The sequence below is a fragment of the Podarcis vaucheri genome (assembly GCF_965113315.1).
Source record: "Podarcis vaucheri genome assembly, chromosome: 14".
In the NCBI taxonomy this organism is placed as follows: Eukaryota; Metazoa; Chordata; class Lepidosauria; order Squamata; family Lacertidae; genus Podarcis; species Podarcis vaucheri.
In genome coordinates, this window is record NC_138752.1 from 10882059 (window position 1) to 10902881 (window position 20823).

Genomic DNA, 20823 nt, shown 5'->3' on the forward strand with positions numbered 1-20823 from the left:
CCCAGGTAAATCACCTTAGCAAGGATGCTCATCTATTAGCACTCAAGTTTTAGGAAACTTAAAATGGGAAAATGCCAACATGTATTAACTATAAATTGCCTAAAATAGAAGAGTCTTGGGGTCTCCTAATTAATTAGTTCACATCGTTTTCTAGTTCAGATGTCTTATCTGTCCCTGTGTAAACAAAGTCCCTACACAGTCTTCTGTAGATACATTTTTATCCATGTTATCTATCATCTTTATGTCCAGCTTAACACTGCAGAGGCAGCACTGGATTATTGTGCTGGCAGCCGTTTCTCACTCGCAACAGATGGAAGACTATGCTGGCTGGGGGGCTGCTTACACAACTCATGAGTAGGCTCACTGCAGAACGTATAACAGGTAAAGTCAACCCGCTAGCATTCTATTTGCATGATTTATTATGGGTTCCAATCTTGAAGTATGGGTATCAAATGTGGATTTCCTTAACATGGAAATCTCAGCAAGAATTGAGCTCAACCAGGTGATTCCTGGCTTTTACAGTAACTTAAGGCAAACCTGAACTTAAAGCAAACAGAGACCTGCAAAGATAAGCTGTGCACTGGTGGCTGTGGTTCTTGCTTTGATGAGTCTTAAGGGACAGTTACCGTGCAACTGGGTATCAAATGAGTATTTATATCTGGATGCTAATGCAACATGTTTTACCTCTGTGTTAGGCTCCCTGCCCTGCTGAACAGCTTGTCTGAACATAAGAAACCCAACCGGTAAAGAGCTTCATATTCTAATGCCTTCTTCTCCATCATACTAGCGCTGGATATCCTTGTCCAAGCAATCTGATGGTGTGGTTTCCTATAATGCGAAGGTGGTTTGGAGGGAAGCTGATGCTATCCTCAGAGAACCATCTTGTTCGGGATGCTTATTGCTCCTATGAAAATTAACTGGCGTCTCCTCACCAATGTTGGCTTCATAGCCAAAGAAACCCTGCCTGAATTTAATTTGTCCCATTTTTAGAACAGATTCAGGTAAGTTGGTATTCAATTTTAACAGAATGTGACGACAGAGACACTGTCTAGGAGACAAGAAGCAGTACGATGCTCCTATTTGTTGTAATTACTTTTATACTGCCCTTCAATTATATTCTAGGGTTGCTTACAAAAAAGAAGTGTAAAATCCATATAAGCTGTAAGCCACAAAATCATGAAGTAGCTAAGAACAGTAAGCAGGATTAAAATTACATTGGAAAAGATTGGGGATGGAATTGTTCAAAGGTCCTTTTACCTGAAATCAGGCAATGGGTGTCAGTGGCAAGGCAAACTTTTCCGGAGAAAGCATTCCATAACTGGTGCCTCCTTTTGGGTATCTACCTGCCTCACCTCAGGTGGAAGCTTACTCACACCATCTTTGGTTTAAGCATTAAGCAAACACCAACTGAATGCTTCTTTAACCACAGAGGGCCAGATACTAACACCACCCACACACAAAGCAGATTCTCAGAACTCTACAGCAACAGCAATATTCTGCCTCAGAAGCTTCAGAGCTCGGTGTTCCAGGCTTCATGGTGGGCCTGCAATCCTGCCAATTTCTAGATGCAAGGGTTCTAAAGCAAGGTGGCTTCCTATCTGAAAAAAGCATTTCAATATTATAACAACAAGGGTTTTGTGGTGGTGGGGAAACCAAGGCCCTGCAAGTTGTTTCCAAAAATTGGTCAAAAGGAGCTTCCAAGCACCTTGGACAGAAGGGGCAGGAACGCTGTCACGCAGCCAGAATCTAGAGATACCGAGTATCGTATTCTGGTTGTGAGAGGTTGCACACAGGGTCAATCTCCGTTCTGCTATGATAGCCTGGATGGCTATATTCACGGAGAGGTTACACCACCTGAACAATCACTTCCTGACCCGGCCAGTCTATGTGGACATCATGAACTCCCTGTTGAGACAGACAGGAGGTACACTTCCACCCACAGCTGCAGCAGAGAGGCCTCCTCCTGTAGCACTCACAGAGCAAATGTCTCCTGGTGTTTGATATGTGTTTTTGCTGTCCAAATCAGGACATATCTCTGCTTCAACAGATCCACAAAGACCAGAAGACCTTTGAAGAAGACTCTCGACTCCCAACTAGTTGTGTGGATTTGTATGTTCTATTGCCCTTGCAGAAAGCTGGAGTGGCATGTTTCCTACCAACTAGGGATGGGCAGTATCTGGTTTTCAACACTGTGAAACAAATTGTATGCTTTTTAAAATTCTATTGTTATCCACCCCTGCCAAGATATCTGGTAGATTTGCCAAATGTTGAAATGAGCACAGCTTTCACACAGGCAAGACTAAATGACCTTCCGTTAGCAGATTGGATGGGCCGACACAAAGGAGTTCCTAAGGAGGACAGAGTTTGCAGCTGCAGTTCTGTGTCATAACTCATGTACTCCTTGAATGAGCTTTTTATGATGACCTTAGAAACAAATTATATCCACCCATTGTTAAGATCGCAGACGGGAAGGACGTTCTCTTGCAAAGCCCGTTTTTGTTGTTGTCTGATGTAGAGAGGTATATAACCTTTAGAACATCCAAACTGCTTACCGAGGCTTTACAAATTCACGTCATAAAACTGAAAAGGGGGAAGGGGAAATGATTTACCCTATAATGGTTGGGGAGTAGAAATGTAAACCACTATTAGCAGTATTCTTGTTATTCTTGTTTTTATTTGTTTAATGGCTGCTTGCAAAACACAATACATCGAACTGAACTGAACACTGTGATATATCACCAGGTAAACATTGCAATATACTGATATATCACAAGGTCTGAAATGAGGAAGGAAAAAATAAGGAGGGAAGGGAGAAGCAGCAAAGTGTCTATTCCTGCATGTGGACTTCAAACCAGTTTGGGACAGAACATTACCCAGCCCTAGCTAAGAGCAATGTTCTCCTACAGAACCTTATTTGAATCTTCTTTTGGTATTGGTGGCAATCACTCTTTAAATACACACACACACACACACACACACACACACACACACACACACACTGCCCAGTTGTCCAATCACTGAATAAGAGGTGTGCATTTTAGTTTATTGCCGATTTTAGTTTTTTCAAAATTTTAATTTTTTTAAAATAACTGTTCTATCTTTTTAGCTTATCTGCTTTTGAGGGTTTAAAAAAGAGAAAACAACCAATAAATTACAAAATAATACTAACTAACAATTCCTGCCTCAACATCCTCCAACATGCCCCAAAAGGACCAGGAACCATTAACCCAGCTCTTCTATTGGAAGCAGTGAAGACTGGGAACGGGTAGGAAGATTCCCTTCCTTTCCTGATGTTCACAGTAAACACCTTCTTGTTTTAACCCTGCCTTCTAGAAGACGAGTTAACCACATATCCTGCAAGGCTCCATTCCTCAGCTGACCAAGAAATTACCTCCTTTATTCCCATTGCAGCTAATAATTTTGAAAGCCTCTATCATGCCCTTTCTTCAGTTATTTATTTTCCTAGTCTAACAAGTCCCAAATGCATTTCAGTGTTAAGGTGTACCAATCCCTTGATGACTTTTCAGCTGCCATTTTCTATGTTTTCAAGCTCCATCTCCTTTGAGATGGTGCTGTTAGAACTTTTGCACAATTATTTTCAATGTAGCTGCACCCAAGGATTTGGGATAGCACTAATAAGCTTATAGTTTTGTTCATATTTTTCCTACTAATTCCTTAACGCTAGATTTGCCCTTTTCACAGCCAACAGTACATTGAGACACTCCACAAAACTCAAGTTCCCTTTTCTGAGTAACTACTTCAAAATCAGAACCCCACCAGCATTTACTGTATGGGCCCGAATATAAGCTGCACCTGCAAATAAGCCGCACCTTTAAAATTTGGCGGATTGGGGGAGGCTTGGGAGCCCCGGACGGGACGGGCGTCATTGCCCCACACTCGCAGGCCGCTGGGGGGGGGGGAGGAGCCGTGTTGCTTTGCAAGCGCCCCCCCCAATTGCCCCACACTGCTTCCAGGGGGAGGGGAGAGTTGTGCCGCTTTGCAGGTAAGGTTGTAAATATAAGCCGCACTTGACTTTTTACAATTGGATTTTTTTGGGGGGGGGAGAGTGTGGCTTATATTCAGGCAATTATGGTATATATGATTTTTGGTTTTGCATGTGCTCACACCAGTGCTGCAATTCCATTGCCTCCTTGCCCAGGTTCTGGAGCTCTTTAATCTGTAGTTTCACTATATTGAATAGTCTGTAGTAGTCACGTTGGCAAATTACATTAGGGTTCACCTTACCCCTGGCTATTTATAAGTAAATTACACACCACTGCTCCAAATAAATTATTTCTTATTCTTTTTTCCTAATGGGAGAGATTCATTGTTTTATTTCCCCTAATTCAGAAGAAAGTATGCTTATTTATTTCTAACTTTTATTTCCTATTTCCAGTTGGTATCTGCATTGCATCTGAATTGGTTTTATATATGTATTATTGTTGTTTTAAATATATAAATAAAACATATAAAACATATAAAAAATTGGGTTGTAATATATGCAGGTTTTAAAAACCATTGCTTTAGAATTGTTTAAAAATGATGCAAGCGGACTTGAGAACTTAACGGACTGAAAGGTGACATGCAACTGTTAAAAAATAGTGTATTTTAAAGCATCTGGGGACCTACACTCCTGTGAAACGTCCACATATAAGAGCCAATTAGCAAATATTCACTATGGGGCAGACGCAAGGACAGAGAAGGAACATGTTTCTCCATTCAAATAAATGGGAGAGGAAATACACAATTTGCATGGAACCCCAGTACAGGACTGAATTAAAGCTTCTCCCAAAGACACGTTAAGACTTTCTCAACTGGATCCTTTTATCATTTAGCAACAAACATGGCCAAATGGAATGGAAGAAAGGAAACTGGCTTGAGCCAGTGGCACAGCTTAATCAATGTAATGCTTTAATGGCAAAGACCTGACAGCTCAATCTTAGTGAGACAACCGTCTGCCTCTTATTGCCAGCCTGAGAACAAAACTATGTGAAGCAGACAGCACTCTCAAGAGTGTACCACACAAGCTAGTGACAACTGACTACAATGGGACTCAAATGACTGATAAAGGAAGATACAATTTACTGAGATGGCTGTGTCTTGGTATGTTCATGTGCTTGCCACATACAGCACAACACACAATGGCAAATTTTAAAACTTCGGTCCCCTAGACAGTGGCCTAGAAAAGTTAATATTCATGAAGTGGTACCTTGGTTCTGAAACTTAATCCGTTCCGGAAGTCCATTCCAAAACCAAGGTGCACTTTCCCATAGAAAGCAATGCAAAATGGATGAATCTGTTCCAGACTTTTAAAAACAACCCCTAAAACAGCAGTTTAACGTGAATTTTACTATCTAACGAGACTACTGATGCATAAAATGAAACCAATAAACAATGTACTGCAGTCACACAATCAATCAGTAGCTGAACTGGGTGCTACACAGTTACAAAAACACAAAATAGGAAAAACAGACAGACCTCAGCGTAACACTGAAAACAGAAATGTGGCACTCAAATCAGAAGTGTAACACTCAAAACGGAGCACATTTGGCTTTCGAAAAAGGTTCGCAAACTGAACACTTCTGGGCTTGCAGTGTTTGGGTTCCAAGTTGTTTGAGTACCAAGGCGTTGAGAACCAAGGTAGCACTGTACCTAGGAGGACTGATGAATTTAAGGTTCAGAAGCAACACCAAAGAACTCAGCAAGGAGTCAGAGACTGAACTGCACATGATTTTGTGAATGCTATCTGCAAAATAAGCTTGAAGAGAAACACAAAGGAATGGCCAAATACAGTGTCTCTGGCGGAAGGAGAAAGAGGGCTGCCTTAGGTGGTCTTAATCCAGCACAGCTCACTCCAGAATGGCATCGCCAAAGGAGAAGAATTAAGCAAATCTTCCTGTACTGTAATTCTGTTGCTCTGTCCAAGAACTGCCACTCCCAAGCTGGCAATAGCCCAAGCATCATCACTTGTGACTCAGCTGTTCTATTAAGCACTGGAGAGACCCTCTCTATGGAATAATCTGGTGGAACTTTTTCTTTTCTATACCAGATCAATAAGCACAGAGAAGGACAATCTTCCCTCTTTCTAGGAGTAAATCGACTCCACGGATTCAGAGGCCAGGCAGAATACTGGCTCTCTATCCCGTCAAAGACGACAGCATACGATTAGAAAGCCTCACAGCTGTTAACACTTGTATTCCCACGCCTCTCATAAGAGCATCTAGCAAAAATATGCAAGAATACTTCTGAGCAAGGAAATAAAATAAAAAGGGAAGGGCAGTTCCATGGGACCCATTGTAAAAGCAGCTAGGGCTATATAAACATTGCAGAGGGGAAATCACAACAAAGGTAATTATTTCTCTCAATTTAGATTGAAGCTGTTTGCGCAGGGAAACGCACCAAAATGCAGTATTCCATAGGAAACGATGAGATAGATACAGAACAGATATGGATTGTGGTTAATGTCAAAGCAGAAGTAGGAGCACACTGATCGCAGAGGAAACAGGAATGCGTACACAGCCCAAGGGTGAATATAAAAAGACTACCCAAGCCTTACATAGGTGGGGTGGGAAGCTTAGGAAATGCAGACATGGGAAAATATTTTATACCAACACCCCCGTCCTCTGTAAAATGGTCTCTGCAGAAATAAGCCCCACACACTTCAAATGGGGCTTACTCCAGAGCAAGAGTTGGAGCCTTAAGCCTACTGCACAATGGCTGCTTGGATGCTCACTTTAGCATAATACTAAAGCTGAGAAGATTATAATGGCACAAGGATGACGTGCAAATTTGTGAAGCATTCCGTTTAAAAAAAAAAAGTTGCTTGGGAACTTTGGGGCCTTCTTGGTGGTGGCACCCCCATTAAGGGACTCCCTCCTTGCAAAGAGATCTGGAGGTTATCTGCATGCATTTTGGACACCAGCTGAAAGCAGTTCTGCGTGCAGCTGGATGCTAAACATTAATGCTGAGCCTTTGCTGTTTTAGTACTACAGAAAGCCTCCCGGTGGTTTAAAAGGGTTGATCATGTATTGCAGGCTGTGTTTGTTGTTTCGCTTCAAGTTCTGCACCGAGCTCTGGGATTGCCTGTGGCAATGAAGAACAGCCAACAAAATAATTTTAAACAAATGTCTACACGGAGCTCCCTTGTCACAGGGAACAATGTGCTGTATTGACCAAATCCAATGCCCTTTTAAATGTGTTGTGGGAAAGGGAATATTGGTTTGTTGTTCTTATTTTTACTATGCATTTGGGGTTTTTTAATATTCTAACTTTATGTTGTGAACCGCCCTGGATCTGCAGGTGAAGAATGGTATACAATTTTAAAAAATAAATAATAATAGTAATAACAATAACAATAATAAAGGTAAAGGGACCCGACTGTTAGGTTCAGTCGCGGACGACTCTGAGGTTGTGGCGCTCATCTCACTTTACTGGCCGAGGGAGCCGGCGTACAGCTTCCGGGTCACGTGGCCAGCATGACTAAGCCGCTTCTGGCGAACCAGAGCAGCGCACGGAAACGCCGTTTACCTTCCCGCCAGAGCGGTACCTATTTATCTACTTGCACTTTGATGTGCTTTTGAACTGCTAGGTTGGCAGGAGCAGGGACCGAGCAACGGGAGCTTACCCCATCACGGGGATTCGAACCGCCGACCTTCTGATCAGCAAGTCCTAGGCTCAGTGGTTTAGACCACAGCGCCACCTGCGTCCCTAACAACAACAACAACAAATACTTTCCCTACATTCAACGCTTTTACAAACAAAAAGCAAATTCAATAGCTACTAACCACAACTACTAGATTCTGCATCCACTGTCAAGAGGTATTGTGTCCCTAAATGCCAGCTGTTGTGTTCATCTCCAGCTTGCAGGCTTTCCACAGGCATCTGGTTGGTCACTGTGAGGATAGGATGCTAGAATAGATGGGCCTCTGGCCTGATCCAGGAGGCTCTTGTTATATCCTTAACTAGGAAGAGCGACTTGGAATGCGCAGATGTACACATCTGTACAAATCCAGCAACATGTGGGGAGGAAACTGAATGGGAAGTCAGAGAGAAGAACTCCTAGTTCAAAGCGCATGAGGCTACGATGGGCCTTCCAGGCTGTTGTGAGGGCTTTCCTCACCAGGTGTATTCCACAACATGGATCACATCCACAGCACACATTTGAAGCACTTGTAATAATTTTAACAGCCATGGCTTCCCCCAAAGAACAACAGGAACTGTAGTTTAAGGATGCTGGGACCTGTAGCTCTGAGGTGTCTCCTAACAACTCTCAGCACCCTTAAGCTACAGTTCCCAGGATTATTTTGGGGAGGGCAGAGCCATGACTGTTGAAGTGTCGTAGGAGCGCTTTAAATGTATGGCACAGATCCAGCCACATTCCCGACACAAATAATAGTGCATTAGTGGTGAATTTATACTGGACTGTTTCCAGATCTTACTTTATTGGTTGTTCTCTAAAACTGCCACAGGGGCATAACAAAAGCAGCCCCGAAATTCTGCAAACAATTGTGGTATGGAAAGTTATGGGATTTCAGCATCAAGTTACACAATATGCCCCGACTGGAAGTGAAGCAGTTGTTAAAAGGTAAAGGACCCCTGGCAGTTAGGTCCAGTCGCAGATGACTCTGGGGTTGCGGCGCTCGTCTCGCTTTACAGGCGAGGGAGCCGGTGTTTGTCTGCAGTCAGTTTTTTCAGGTCATCCGGTGCAATGGAACACCGAAACCAGAGCAGCGCACAGAAACGCTGTTTACCTTCCTGCCGGAGCAGTACCTATTTATCTACTTCCACTTTTTGGCGTGCTTTCGAACTGCTAGGTTGGCAAGACCGAGCAACGGGAGCTCACTCTGTTGCGGGGATTCGAACCGCCGACCTTCTGATTGGCAAAGCCAAGAGGCTCAGTGGTTTAGACCACAGAGCCATCCGGGTCCCTTCGAAGCAATTCTTACAACCCCAGAAACTTTTCCAGATACAAACGGTACTGAAAACAAGATCACATTATGACCACCTCAGTAGCATCATGGGCACAAATAATCATGAATGCAGAGTAAACAGGGATTATTTGAAGGGGCTCTGAATGTTTTTATCCTCTCCTTCATTACACATGACTACTACTAAAAGTACTATCATGACAACATTCCATATGGAGTGTTAAGAGACAGGACTAACTGTATTGGCAACCATAGAGAAGTTAACTGTACACAGCCATTCGCGCTCCACACCAACATTTCATATCTTAGACCAGGAAATCCCTATTTAGCACAAAGTCAGTACCGTATTTTTCGCTCTATAAGACGCACCAGACCACAAGACGCACCTAGTTTTTGGAAGAGGAAAACAAGAAAAAAAGTATTCTGAATCTCAGAAGCCAGAACAGCAAGAGGGATCGCTGCGCAGTGAAAGCAGCAATCCCTCTTGCTGTTCTGGCTTCTGGGATAGCTGCGCAGCCTGCATTCGCTCCATAAGACACACACACATTTTCCCTTACTTTTTAGGAGGGAAAAAGTGAGTCTTATAGAGCAAAAAATACAGTAAATTCAAAGGCAGCTTGGACAACACACTCCAAGTTTCAAACACAATATTCCGAGTTTTATGTACAATCTAAACTTTCTATTGTAAACAGCATTACTGATACAGTGGTGCCCCGCAAGACGAACGCCTCGGAAGACGAAAAACTCGCTAGACGAAGGAGTTTTTCGTTTTCTCAGCCGCTTCGCAAGATGCATTTCCCTATGGGCTTGCGTCGCAAAACGAAGCTTGCCCCACAAGCTCCGGGGATAGCGGGGAAGCGCAGCGCATCTTCCCCGCTGTCCCCGGCCCCTTTTTGAACCAAGGGGCTGCAACAGGGAGAAGCAATCTTCTCCCCTCCGCCCCTTGCTTCAAAAGAGGGGACAGAGAGGAAGGCAAGCGCGCCTTCCCCTCTCTCCCCGGACCCCTTTTGAACCAAGGGGCGGCAACAGGTCCGGGGACAGAGGGGAAGGTGCGCGGCGCTTCCCCTCTGTCCCCGGACGGTCTCCATAGGAATGCATTGATTGATTTTCAATGCATTCCTATGGGAAACCGTGCTTCGCAAGACGAAAAACTCGCAAGAAGAAAAAACTTGCGGAACGAATTAATTTCGTCTTGCGAGGCACCACTGTATGGGGGAAAAGGGCACATCTCTATACTGAGCCACAATAAATCTATCCTGTGAAAAATATTCTGCCTACTGCTGGAAAAACAAAGAAAATTCCGCAAATGCTAATTGCACGCTGCTAATATATCTTGCAAATTAAGACTAGGAACTTGCTTTTTGACTGAATTATGCTCTGCCTGAAAATCAGATCTTGAATGAATTGCACATTAGCAGGTTTAATTACAAGGGTAAGCACACCATTCTTCCATATCACAGAAGCCAAACTGCATTCAAGGATAGAGGCAGCAGATTTAAGGGGAGGAAATCTTCATGACCTGATGCTATGTACCAACAGCATGAAGTTGTTGATTTTTTGAAAAAAGGACTTGAGGTTTTAGGTACAAGAAAGCAAGTTAGCTAAAGTTGAAAGCAGGCTTAGCTTTACCATAAAGCTATTCTTGAATCCAGCCTTAGGGTTCAAGTTCCCATTGGGCAAAAGTAATTCAGGCATTGGTTGTACTTGTAGGAAGTGGCAGAATGGTAGGGTGGGGGTTGTATCACTTTAAAAAAATAAATCCTGATAATAAAAAGAAAGCACAGAAAACGACAAGTGTTTCCCTGCTATATTAAACTTTGTTTTTTCCACGAGTTAACATGGAGGGGCGTTGAAAACTAGACTCCCCAGAAGTGGAACAGTCCATTCAGCTACATATCTAGCAATAGTTTAGTTTGGCCATGACAAAACGATTCCCTATATTCTGCTTCAGTGTTGAAATACCAGAAAATAAGCAAAACATGACAAGCCTTTAGAGATAATGGATATATCCTGACTTGGGGTCAAAAACTGTTCCTACCAGTTACATATTGCTTATAATTCCAATTTCCGATACAGCAGCAGAGAAAGCAAACATCATATTCCAATCTAGCCTGCAAAAGGGTGCAGATGTTTGTCAAGACACAGCCAGACTGTGGTACCATTGACAATGCCTTATATGACCCCGTTTATATTTAGAGAAGAGAAAACCTGGGAGTGGGGAACAGGAAAAAATGGTGGGGCTCCCCCCCTTACAAATTGGCAAATTTTAATATTACTAATATGAAATATTGTATTTTAGACTGATGAACAAAACGTTAAAGACAATATGTTCATATATTTAGTACCCCAGAATGGTGTTGTTGTTTTTTGATATACCAAAAGACAAAAAACAAAAATATAAATGAAGAGATAAACACAGTATTAATTACAAGATTATAAAGCAAAAAATGGTCTTTGGACTGTAGAACTGACCTCCCATCTATTCCCTGTTTCAATTATGTTACTTGTTGCCAGTACACACTTTTATCATAGATTGACTAATTCTTAATTTATCTTAGATCTCACATCTTTCTTAAAGCTACTACTGAAATTATTCAAATGCTGAGACAGAGTTTAAACTGCTGTAATTATTTTGCAAATAAACTTTGAAGACCTCCCATTTTGGAACAAATTCCTGTTTTGGTTTGTTCTTTTATTTTTTCTGATAGGCTAAAAAGAGAGAGGGAGCGCACAGAATTCTCAAATACAAGAGCAAGATGCACTCTGGCCTCTTGGAGGGCACTGTCGTTGTCACAAGAGAAGGATCTGATGCCTTCTTTGCTGTGGCCTCCCTTTTGCTGGCATAGTTAAGTAGACCTGTTTCTGACCTCTTGACTGGGCCTCAAAGGACTCGGGAGTGGAAAAAGTACAGAGAAACATAATACCACCCAAATTCACGCTGCTGCAAATTGTTTGGCTCCATGTCAAAGGCAGAAAGTGATGATAGCAGAGATTGTATTCCTCCTGCAACATGGTGGCCAAGGTCTTTTGCACAACACAACCTCCAACTCCTCTTGCTTCTTACTTATTTCAGATTCCTCCATCTTCTATAGTGCGTGGGGGGCGGGAATAATAGTAGTAGTAGTAGTAGTAACAACAACAACAACAACAACAACAACAACAACAGCAATAATAATAATAATAATAATAATAATAATAATAATAATAATAATAATAGATTTATTTATACCTCACCCTTCCCGGTTTAAAAACTGGGCTCAGGGCAGCTAACAGTAAATATAAAACACTGGTTAAAATGTGACTTAAAAACAGCATAAAACAGCATACAATACAACATAAAATGCAGCATCAATATCAATAAAATTCAAAAATTCAGGGGTCTTTTTTTGGGGGGGGGACCCAGTCAGTAGACATTGAACTATCACCAGAGCTAACTGGCCAAGTTGGTCCTACTAGGGCCAGCAAGGAGACCAGGGAAGAATTTAAATGTGTGGTCCCAGAAAGGGTTTCTTCATAGAAGAGTAAAGGGAAAAGAGAATAGGGAATAGAGGATCAGGCTAATTCGAATTGAAGGCCAGGCAGAATAGCTCTGTCTTACAGGCCCTGCGGAAGGAGATCAAGTCCTGCAGGGCCCTGGTCTTGTGGGACAGAGCATTCCACCAGGTCGGAGCCATCACTGAAAAAGCCCTGGCCCTGGTGGAGGGTAGTCTGGCTTCCTTAGGGCCTGGGACCTTTAAGCTATTATTCATGGACCTTAGGGTCCTCTGCAGGACATACCAGGAGAAGCGGTCCCATAAGCATGAGGGTCCTAGGCCGCATAAGAAGGTCTATGTTTGGAACTACACCAATTGTTTTACTGTACCACTGATTGTTTCTGCTTTTATTGATTTTTCCCTGCTTCTCATAAACTGGCAAAACCAAAGAGATGCTGGGTTTATTATAGTTCAGCAACTTGTAGCTTCTGGATAAGGTGCAAGGATAATATGCTTACCTACAGCATATTACAGTAATCTAGTCACAAGGTTATCCTTACTTCCCTGTCCAGGAACAGTTGTAGTTGGTGCGCCAAGCGAAGCTGCTAATGAGCCACAAATGGTCACCAGGGGTTCTAGTGACAGCAATGGATTTGGGTCTGAACCCACCAAACTGTCACCCAGGGCAGGTAAACAACCCAATTCCGAGACCTAGTAACCACCCATAAATAAAAACAATTTTAAAATGGTAGGTGCTGCAGCAATCTAAAGGAGGTACCTCGTATTTCTAGTGATGCTGTTATGCTAAAGCATTGCAAGGCTGGAGTACTTCTTTCAACAAGATTCCCATTCACAACGACACTGAGAAATTGTATTACTCGTTGTAGGCAGACCATTTGCTATTTCTGGGTTTGAACCTTTTTCTCCCATTGTTGCTCCAACTGAAATTGTGCCTTTTTGTGACCTTTACACACGATGTGGCTGCAGACATTGCATTACCATGATGCAGAATGTAGGGAAATTGGAGAAGTTGTGGACGACTGTTGCCATACCAATAAGGTATCCTTCAGCTCAGAAATGTACGGCAAGTAGAATACAAGTTGCCAAATTAGGAAATATTCTTAGTATATTGGAGTAAGAGGGGATGGTGTCAGCATCCCTCTCCCAAAACTGGGCGGCCGGATCTTCTGTATACCCAGCTGCCCATTCCTATTCTGGCAGAATTTGTCTTATGCCAATGTCACATCCATGCTATACATTTAAAGCACTCACATACCTCTAGTACAGTCATGACTTCCCCCAAAGAATCCTGGGAACTGCCCAGAGCTGTTACGAGACCCTACAGTGCCCATGTTTCTTTGGGCGGGGGGGAACCATGACTGGTATGATACTACATTGAATGTAGTAGCTCTTACCTGAGCCAGACCATTTATCCCCCTAGGTCAGTATTATCTGCTAGTAACTTGGCAATGGCCTGGTAAAGTTATAGACAGGACTTCTTTCCCAACTCTAACTGGGTATGCCAGGGACTGAACCTAGGAAACTTCTACATGCAATGCATGTGCTCTACACCAGTGAGCTAAGGCTCCGGACAGTCGCCAGGGGCTGCGGCAGTTAACCCAACTGTTGGCTCAGTAACTTGCCTCCCTTTCCTACTGTGTTCTGGTTCATTGCTGCCTTTCTTCCTTGCTATCTTGTCTTAACTGCAATGCAAATGTCTGCAACCTCTTGAGGATCTGCTCTCAGACCACTTCAGTCAAACTCTGGAGGATTGGCTGGGCAAGTTGCTTCATCTCCTATCAAACTTTCAACCATTCGCCAAGTCCTAGTGCTCCCTGCCCTAGCTCCCAAGAGGTGGTAGTACTTGACACTCTACAGCCATGGCCTCTCCACCACAACCAAGATGCCACAACTACATTAACTGCTTAAACCAGTGTTTCCCAAACTTGGGTCTCCAGCTGTTTTTGGACTACAACTCCCATCGGCCCTAGCTAGCAAGACCAGTGGTCAGGGATGATGGGAATTGCAGTCCAAAAACAGCTAGAGACCAAAGTTAGGAAAACAGTGATTTAAACCATAGGCTTCCAGCACAGTTCAGTACAGTTCTAGGACGTGGGTGGCGCTGTGGTCTAAACCACAGAGCCTAGGGCTTGCCGATCAGAAGGTCGGTGGTTCGAATCCCCATGATGGGGTGAGCTCCCGTTGCTCGGTCCCTGCTCCTGCCAACCTAGCAGTTCGAAAGCATGCTAGTGCAAGTTGATAAATAGGTACCGCTCCGGCAGGAAGGTAAACAGCGTTTCCGCGCGCTGCTCTGGTTTGCCAGAAGCGGCTTAGTCATGCTGGCCACATGACCCGGATGCTGTCTGCGGACAGTAAAGCGAGATGAGCCCACAACCCCAGAGTCGTCCGCGACTGGACTTAACGGTCAGACGTCCCTTTACTATGTGCCATTCCCTGCAACTAAATATACCAGAGAAAGGTGGTCACAAAGCCCAGCTGACAAATCTGCAACAGAGGAATCACTTTCTATACCTGGTGAAATAGAAGGCTACTTCAATGAAAGCAGCACCGCTGTAAGCAATGCATAATAAAGCTACAGATCACACAGCCTTTACCACTCTGGATGGTGAGAGCGAGTCACAGAGGAGCTGCCAGCTGATTTAAAGGAATCACAGCAGTAAGTACATGCTTGGATTTAGAACTCATCAGTAGTCAAACACTGGCACTTCAAGAGTGCAGATCAGCAATAGTATTTTTAGCATGATTGCGAACTTTTTGCACTTTCAGCCAGCTCCCTGTAGATTTGTACAGCTGAGTCATTATAGAAGCTTCTAAACTGCTCAGAACCAACAGAAAAGCCTGGTACTTGGCAGGGCTTGTCCCTCCCAACCTACAGGCTGAGGCCTTGAGACAAATCTGGGCAATGCTGCAGTCCTGGTGTCCAGCACTTTGCCAAGATGCCAGCTGCTGCACCAAGACATGGCGAAGGAAATTTGCCTGCTGGAAATCTGACTCTCGACAAAGCATCTAGTCTTCGCTTACTAAAGCAGTCAACTGAAGGAGATTTCTTCCTTTGCTGAATGATGCACTTGGGAAGGCCATCTACATTGCTACTTGCTTTTTAAAAACCTGTCTGGAACCCTGAAGAACCAATGTCAGCCCATGCAGAGAATACTAAACTGCGTGGACCAACAGTATGACTCAGTATAAAGTCGCTTCCTATGTTTCACAGTTTTAAATTTTGAACTCCTTCTCCAAAATAGGCTTTTCCATACATAGGCAAAATCCGCTCTCTTCTGCTGTTCCTCTGGCTCTGCAGAGTCATTGCAAAGCAGAAGAAACAGTAAGGGGCAAGGGAGGCTAGAACAGTGAACATGCAATGGCAGAGTTTTGCATGGGAACGCAGACACCCACTGCTGCTTCCTTGCTGTTCAGCCACTTCCAACACTTCTTTTTTGCTGAAGGTGGTGGTGGGGAGACCACCCAGCTCAAGCACAATTCTGTGCTTGGATTGAGAATCAAAGTGGTATGTGATTCAGAGCTGACTTATGACCACGAGACGACAACACACCCATAGTTCAGTTTTTGCAGAGGAGTTAATGTAGCTGCATGAACCAAAAGGCACACAATATTGCCAACTTGGGCCTGCTGTCAGCCTTCTCACCAGAGTACCTGTCCCCTTTTGCTGAAAGATTCTCAAAATAGCCAATGCCCTTCTTTATCCGTTAATGTTTTATTTTACAGAATCACAGAATTGTAGAGTTGGAAGGCACAACGAGGATCATCTAGTCCAACCCCCTGCAGTGCAGGAATCTTTCACCCAACATAGGACTCGAACCCACAACACAGAGATTAAGAGTCTCATGCTTTACCAACTCTATGTAGATTTCAATTTTCCCCCCTGTTTATTATGGACTGTTTATGTAATTATTGCTTATTGTAGGATGAAATGTGGGGCTGTTTTTTTAGAAAGATAAGTGCTTATACACACACAGAACACCCTGAATGTTATACAATCCCTGCCCTCTAGGTGGGTTAATAGATGTGTGGGTGTTGCCACTCGTCCTATTTCTAATATGACTTTTCTCACATTGGGTATGGTCTGAAAATCTCTTGCTATGCATATTGTCTGTTGAACCTTAGCTACAAATTCAGGCCCTACATTGACACTGGTTAACTTAATGGATTTATTTAACAGGTTATATACATAGCTTGTTGGTAGCACTCCTAACAGACCTATGCAGAACATCTTCTGGTCTTAGGGATGGGAGTAGAGAAGGAGTCACAAAGCTGGGCTGTACACTTCAGGGAACAATGAAGAGTTAATTTACTGTGCCCACATGTACAACACATGATGCCCAGATTGAACTGGCGCTTGGGCCCATATGCAATGCTATTTCTGCCCTATGTCTCATAAATATGCTCCCAATGCCAATGGGATCGTTCTGCATTGCAAGAATGCCTCTAAATTGCATGCTCATAGTCAATGGAAACAGTTATCTAGGTTGGTGAAATCTTAACTTTTGTGGTCAGGGCAAACTGTGGGTATCAGAGCAGACTTCTGCCACGGACAGAATTTGACCAAGTTTTGCATTACTGGAAAGAGACTCAAGCGGGATTTGCTTTGCTTGTCGGGGCTCCCATCCGAGGGAAGTTATTTTTGCAGCAGTATCTTACAGCTGGTTGCAGTGCAGTTAAGAAGTACTGTGGTCATATATTGCTGCAATACAATGGAGTCTAGTGCAGCAGGTCTACAGTACAGAAATAAGTTACGGAGCACGCTTTGTTCAGGTAGTTGCCTCGGCATGTCTGGTTAATGCTGGGCCTCTTTGAGGTCTTCGTGATCACATGCACACTGTCTGGAAATCCTTACTGATACGTTACCCCTTCACACATTGCCTCCCTGACTTGTATTATATGCACTTTTAATGGGACATTGGGTACATCCAGCAGACCACTTCATTTCCTTAATCACCACAGTCCCCACCTCCCCCTGCAGAGATTGTCAAAGTGACACACACAATTTTTACAGGCGGCTACAGTTGAGCAAGTGCCAATACTGCCCCACCTTAAGATGTCTGCACCAAGCTCCTGCCCCAGCCCACTGCAGCCATTATTCTATTGCAATACAAGCAAGCCCGTTAAAAGCACAATATATGCCCAGCAGAGTTAATGGCTGCATTTGCAGGGCTCTTTGGGAATCAGTTTGGTAGGGCAGATGTCCTCTGAGCATCCAACATCTTCCACTAATGCAGCCCTGCATTAGTTTTCCTACAGAAACTAGTTGTATTAATGTAACACATCTGTTGCCAAAATGAGCACAGCCGAAAACGATAACGGTGAAGGAACTAAACTACTTCCCTGACAGGCAACTTTTGCAATCGAGACCAATAACATAAATGGGCCTTCTGCATGTGGTTTCAAGCCCACCCGTCCCACTTCCTGGGAACACTTCCTGGGAACACCCACCTGTTCCCCACCCACTCCCATTACGTGAGCAGGAGAGGCATACAAGCCTTTCCTTAAGCCATTCTTGCTAGAAGTTTGCAGAACCGCTCAGAAGCTATTTAAGATGCTGATGCCAAAAGGATTTACAACAGCCCGACTGGACCAGCAAAAATACTGCCGAAACATCATACTGATTTGTCCTGCCACCCGTCAAAGCCAGTGGTAATTTCCAAGGCTTTAACAGGATAAAAATACATTTTGTTTTCTTCTGCAAAAGCCAATACAACACACATTCTCAAAGAACTGTACTGAGTATCATTGTAAACTTTGAGAAGCCCAGCTGAGCAAAAGCAGAATAGTTTTCAGAGGGCAGTGACTAGACTATTTTGGGTTTCTTTTACTTAGCTTGGCTTCTCAAAGTTTCATCTTCCTGACTCATCACAGGCTGGCAAATCACAGAAACTCTGCAGCAGGAGAGGACAACACTCAAAGAAACAGGTGCAAATGCTTGTCTCCCCCATGAAGGAAAACTTCAAAAGGATAATGGAATGTGAGAGCAATCCCATCCAACCAGAGATACTATCCTAACCTGGTAGATACAAATCGGTAATCTCACAATAGGGATAGAGGCATTTCTCACAGGCCCTCACCCAGGAAGAGCTACCACCCACTGCTCAGAGTCAAGATTTGGGCATCTGCTAATGAGCCTGAATGAGGCTCTTTTCCTTTGTTTCTACACCCCCTGCAGGGGGCAGCTTCAATTGATGTGGGAACTTCTGGTGAGTTGAAAAGCACAGTAAAAAACAACAATAGTCTAAATAAATACAATTAAACTCCTTGCCATCATCACCTACCCACGTTGCACCAGCCTAAAATATCACAACAGCCCACGATTCGAAGCCACTTTGGGGAGCACAACTTAAGTCCTCCAACCAGCTGGCTCTACAGGAGCATCACAGAAAACACTACTACTGCCCCCGCCCAATATTTACCATTGCATTCTCAATGCAGTATCAGGTTTAGAAACTTATCGCTCTCTATTAATTGGGGAGGGGGGCAGCTACAGTTTCCCTTCCCCAAAAGGTCTCACTTAGTGCCCCAATATTACTCTTGAGGGAATGGGTGCCTTAGTAAAACAATAACAATAATAATGTTAAGAAAGAAGCTGCCGTTATGCCAGGAACATCTCCTGGTGACAAAGCTGCAAAAAAAGGCAATCCGGCAACTGTTGCTGTGCGTCAGCAGAGTCACTCACCAGACTGCAGGCTAGGCTGGGCTGCAGCATCCGAATCCTGGGAGCTCCATGGCCTGTCCCACCCTGGCTGGCTGAGAGACTGCAGCCCAAGGCACAGGTCAGTGGTGTCTGGGAGACCACGCGGACCTTCCTGCACAGAAGGTGGGAAGAGCATTCTGCTTGCTGCCACTCCCTTGGAGTCCTGGAAGTCTGCTCAGACAGGGGGAAGAAAGAAAGAAAAACACACACAAATAAAAATACACTCACACACGGGAGTTTAAGAGTTTTGCAGAGGGAGAAGCCCAAACCAGATCTCACGATATTCAGCAGCTATTATTCCTACAGATAGTGATGACATGGAGGGGTGGCGGGGAGGAGAGGAGCAGAGCACCAGATGGCCTGCGCCCAGACCCACGTCCACCCTCCTATCCCGCCGGCACTAGTGACTGGGCCGGCATGTGATCAGGCTCTGCTGATGCTTACCGTTCTGCCAGAGACGTCACTGGGCCATGCAATATAGCCACATCTTCGCTTACATGATAGAGGTGGAGAGCAAGCCTGCCCATGGGAGCCGAGGCAGGAGGGGAGAAGAGGCGAGGCCAGCGGACACAGTTAAACAGGGAGCTGTAGCTTAGCTCTGAGCGGGGAGGTGGCTGGAGGCAGCAGCCATCCCCCTCAGTTAAAGCAGAGCAGCAGAGGCAGCAGCACAGCGGCAGAGAGTGATTGTGTGTGTGTGAGAGAGAGATCACACTGTTGGCTTGGTGCTCTCCAGCTCCCCTGGCCCCGCCTCCCCACCCACAACCCCCAAAAAACCCTTTCGTCCTGGAATGTTTCCAGCTGCTGGCGCAAGCCCTGGAAGCAGCAAAATGCAAAGCTTCACAATTCTGCTAGCATCGTCTGTTTGCTTTAAACTTGGCTACCGTGAGTCCTCGCAGTCTCTGCATTGTTTACCGCTATGGGTAACCTTCAAATAAAAGAAAGATTCTGAGCTATGCGTTGGAAGGTGCATGCACACTTAAAGGGTAGTGGTAACAGAGCCTGACGTTCAAACAGTGCTAAGGTTAAAGTCAGCACCCCCCTGCCTTAATAATAATATAAAAAAACTATTTTGGAGGGGGGGGGGACAGCCACACCCAAAGCATAACCTGTCACTACACTGCTTTCCCATCTAAAAAAAAATATCTCTGAAATAAATGGCACAGGGATGTAGGAGGAAAACGCAGTTATGTTTTGCAAGTCTCCAAATTCCAGCATAATGCAGAACAGGGTGGGAGCCAGACCAGAGAACCTTGTCTCCTTTGAAGCTCTAGTCATAAGGTGTTCCAGCAGTAACATCCTGCTCACACTGCCACCCACCTGAGATTTAACCGCTGGAACAAACACCAAAGAGACAGCTACCTGGAATTGCTAAGAAATGGCAGTTTCATTCTCAACTTAAGACCAGACATGCTGCCTGAAACCCTAAAGGGGAGTTACAAAGCAGCCACATTTTTAGTACAGAATAAGGAGGAGGATCTTTGAGGATGCAAAATTAGCTTCTTGTTGAAATCATCCAGGTTTTTTTTGGGGGGGGTGAGGGGGAGACAGTCAGTTATCAGTAAACCAACCATCTATCATTTTTCATGGTCAAGTATTACATGAAGTCAACACCACACTTATGTAGTAGGCAACTTGCATTTTATGCATTATCGCCTGATAAAATCCTTCCTCTCCAGCCCAGCAAGATTCTCTACACAGAAAA

The 20823-nt window shown here is 44.2% G+C and overlaps 1 protein-coding gene across 10 annotated transcripts in view; it reads right to left on the reverse strand.

Annotated features, from left to right (window-relative positions):
• Positions 1-20823, reverse strand: part of CPEB1 (cytoplasmic polyadenylation element binding protein 1) — a 51093-nt gene that overhangs the window by 20127 nt on the left and 10143 nt on the right. For 8 of the 10 annotated variants that reach the window (XM_082198558.1, XM_082198560.1, XM_082198557.1 and 5 more), the window contains exon 3: positions 19104-19292. In XM_082198558.1, coding sequence (XP_082054684.1) covers positions 19104-19292 — 189 coding nt within the window. Of the gene's footprint in view, positions 1-19103; positions 19293-19400; positions 19504-19565; positions 19822-20823 lie in introns of those variants that run through there. The other 2 variants (XM_082198561.1, XM_082198554.1) reach the window with 2 other exon arrangements.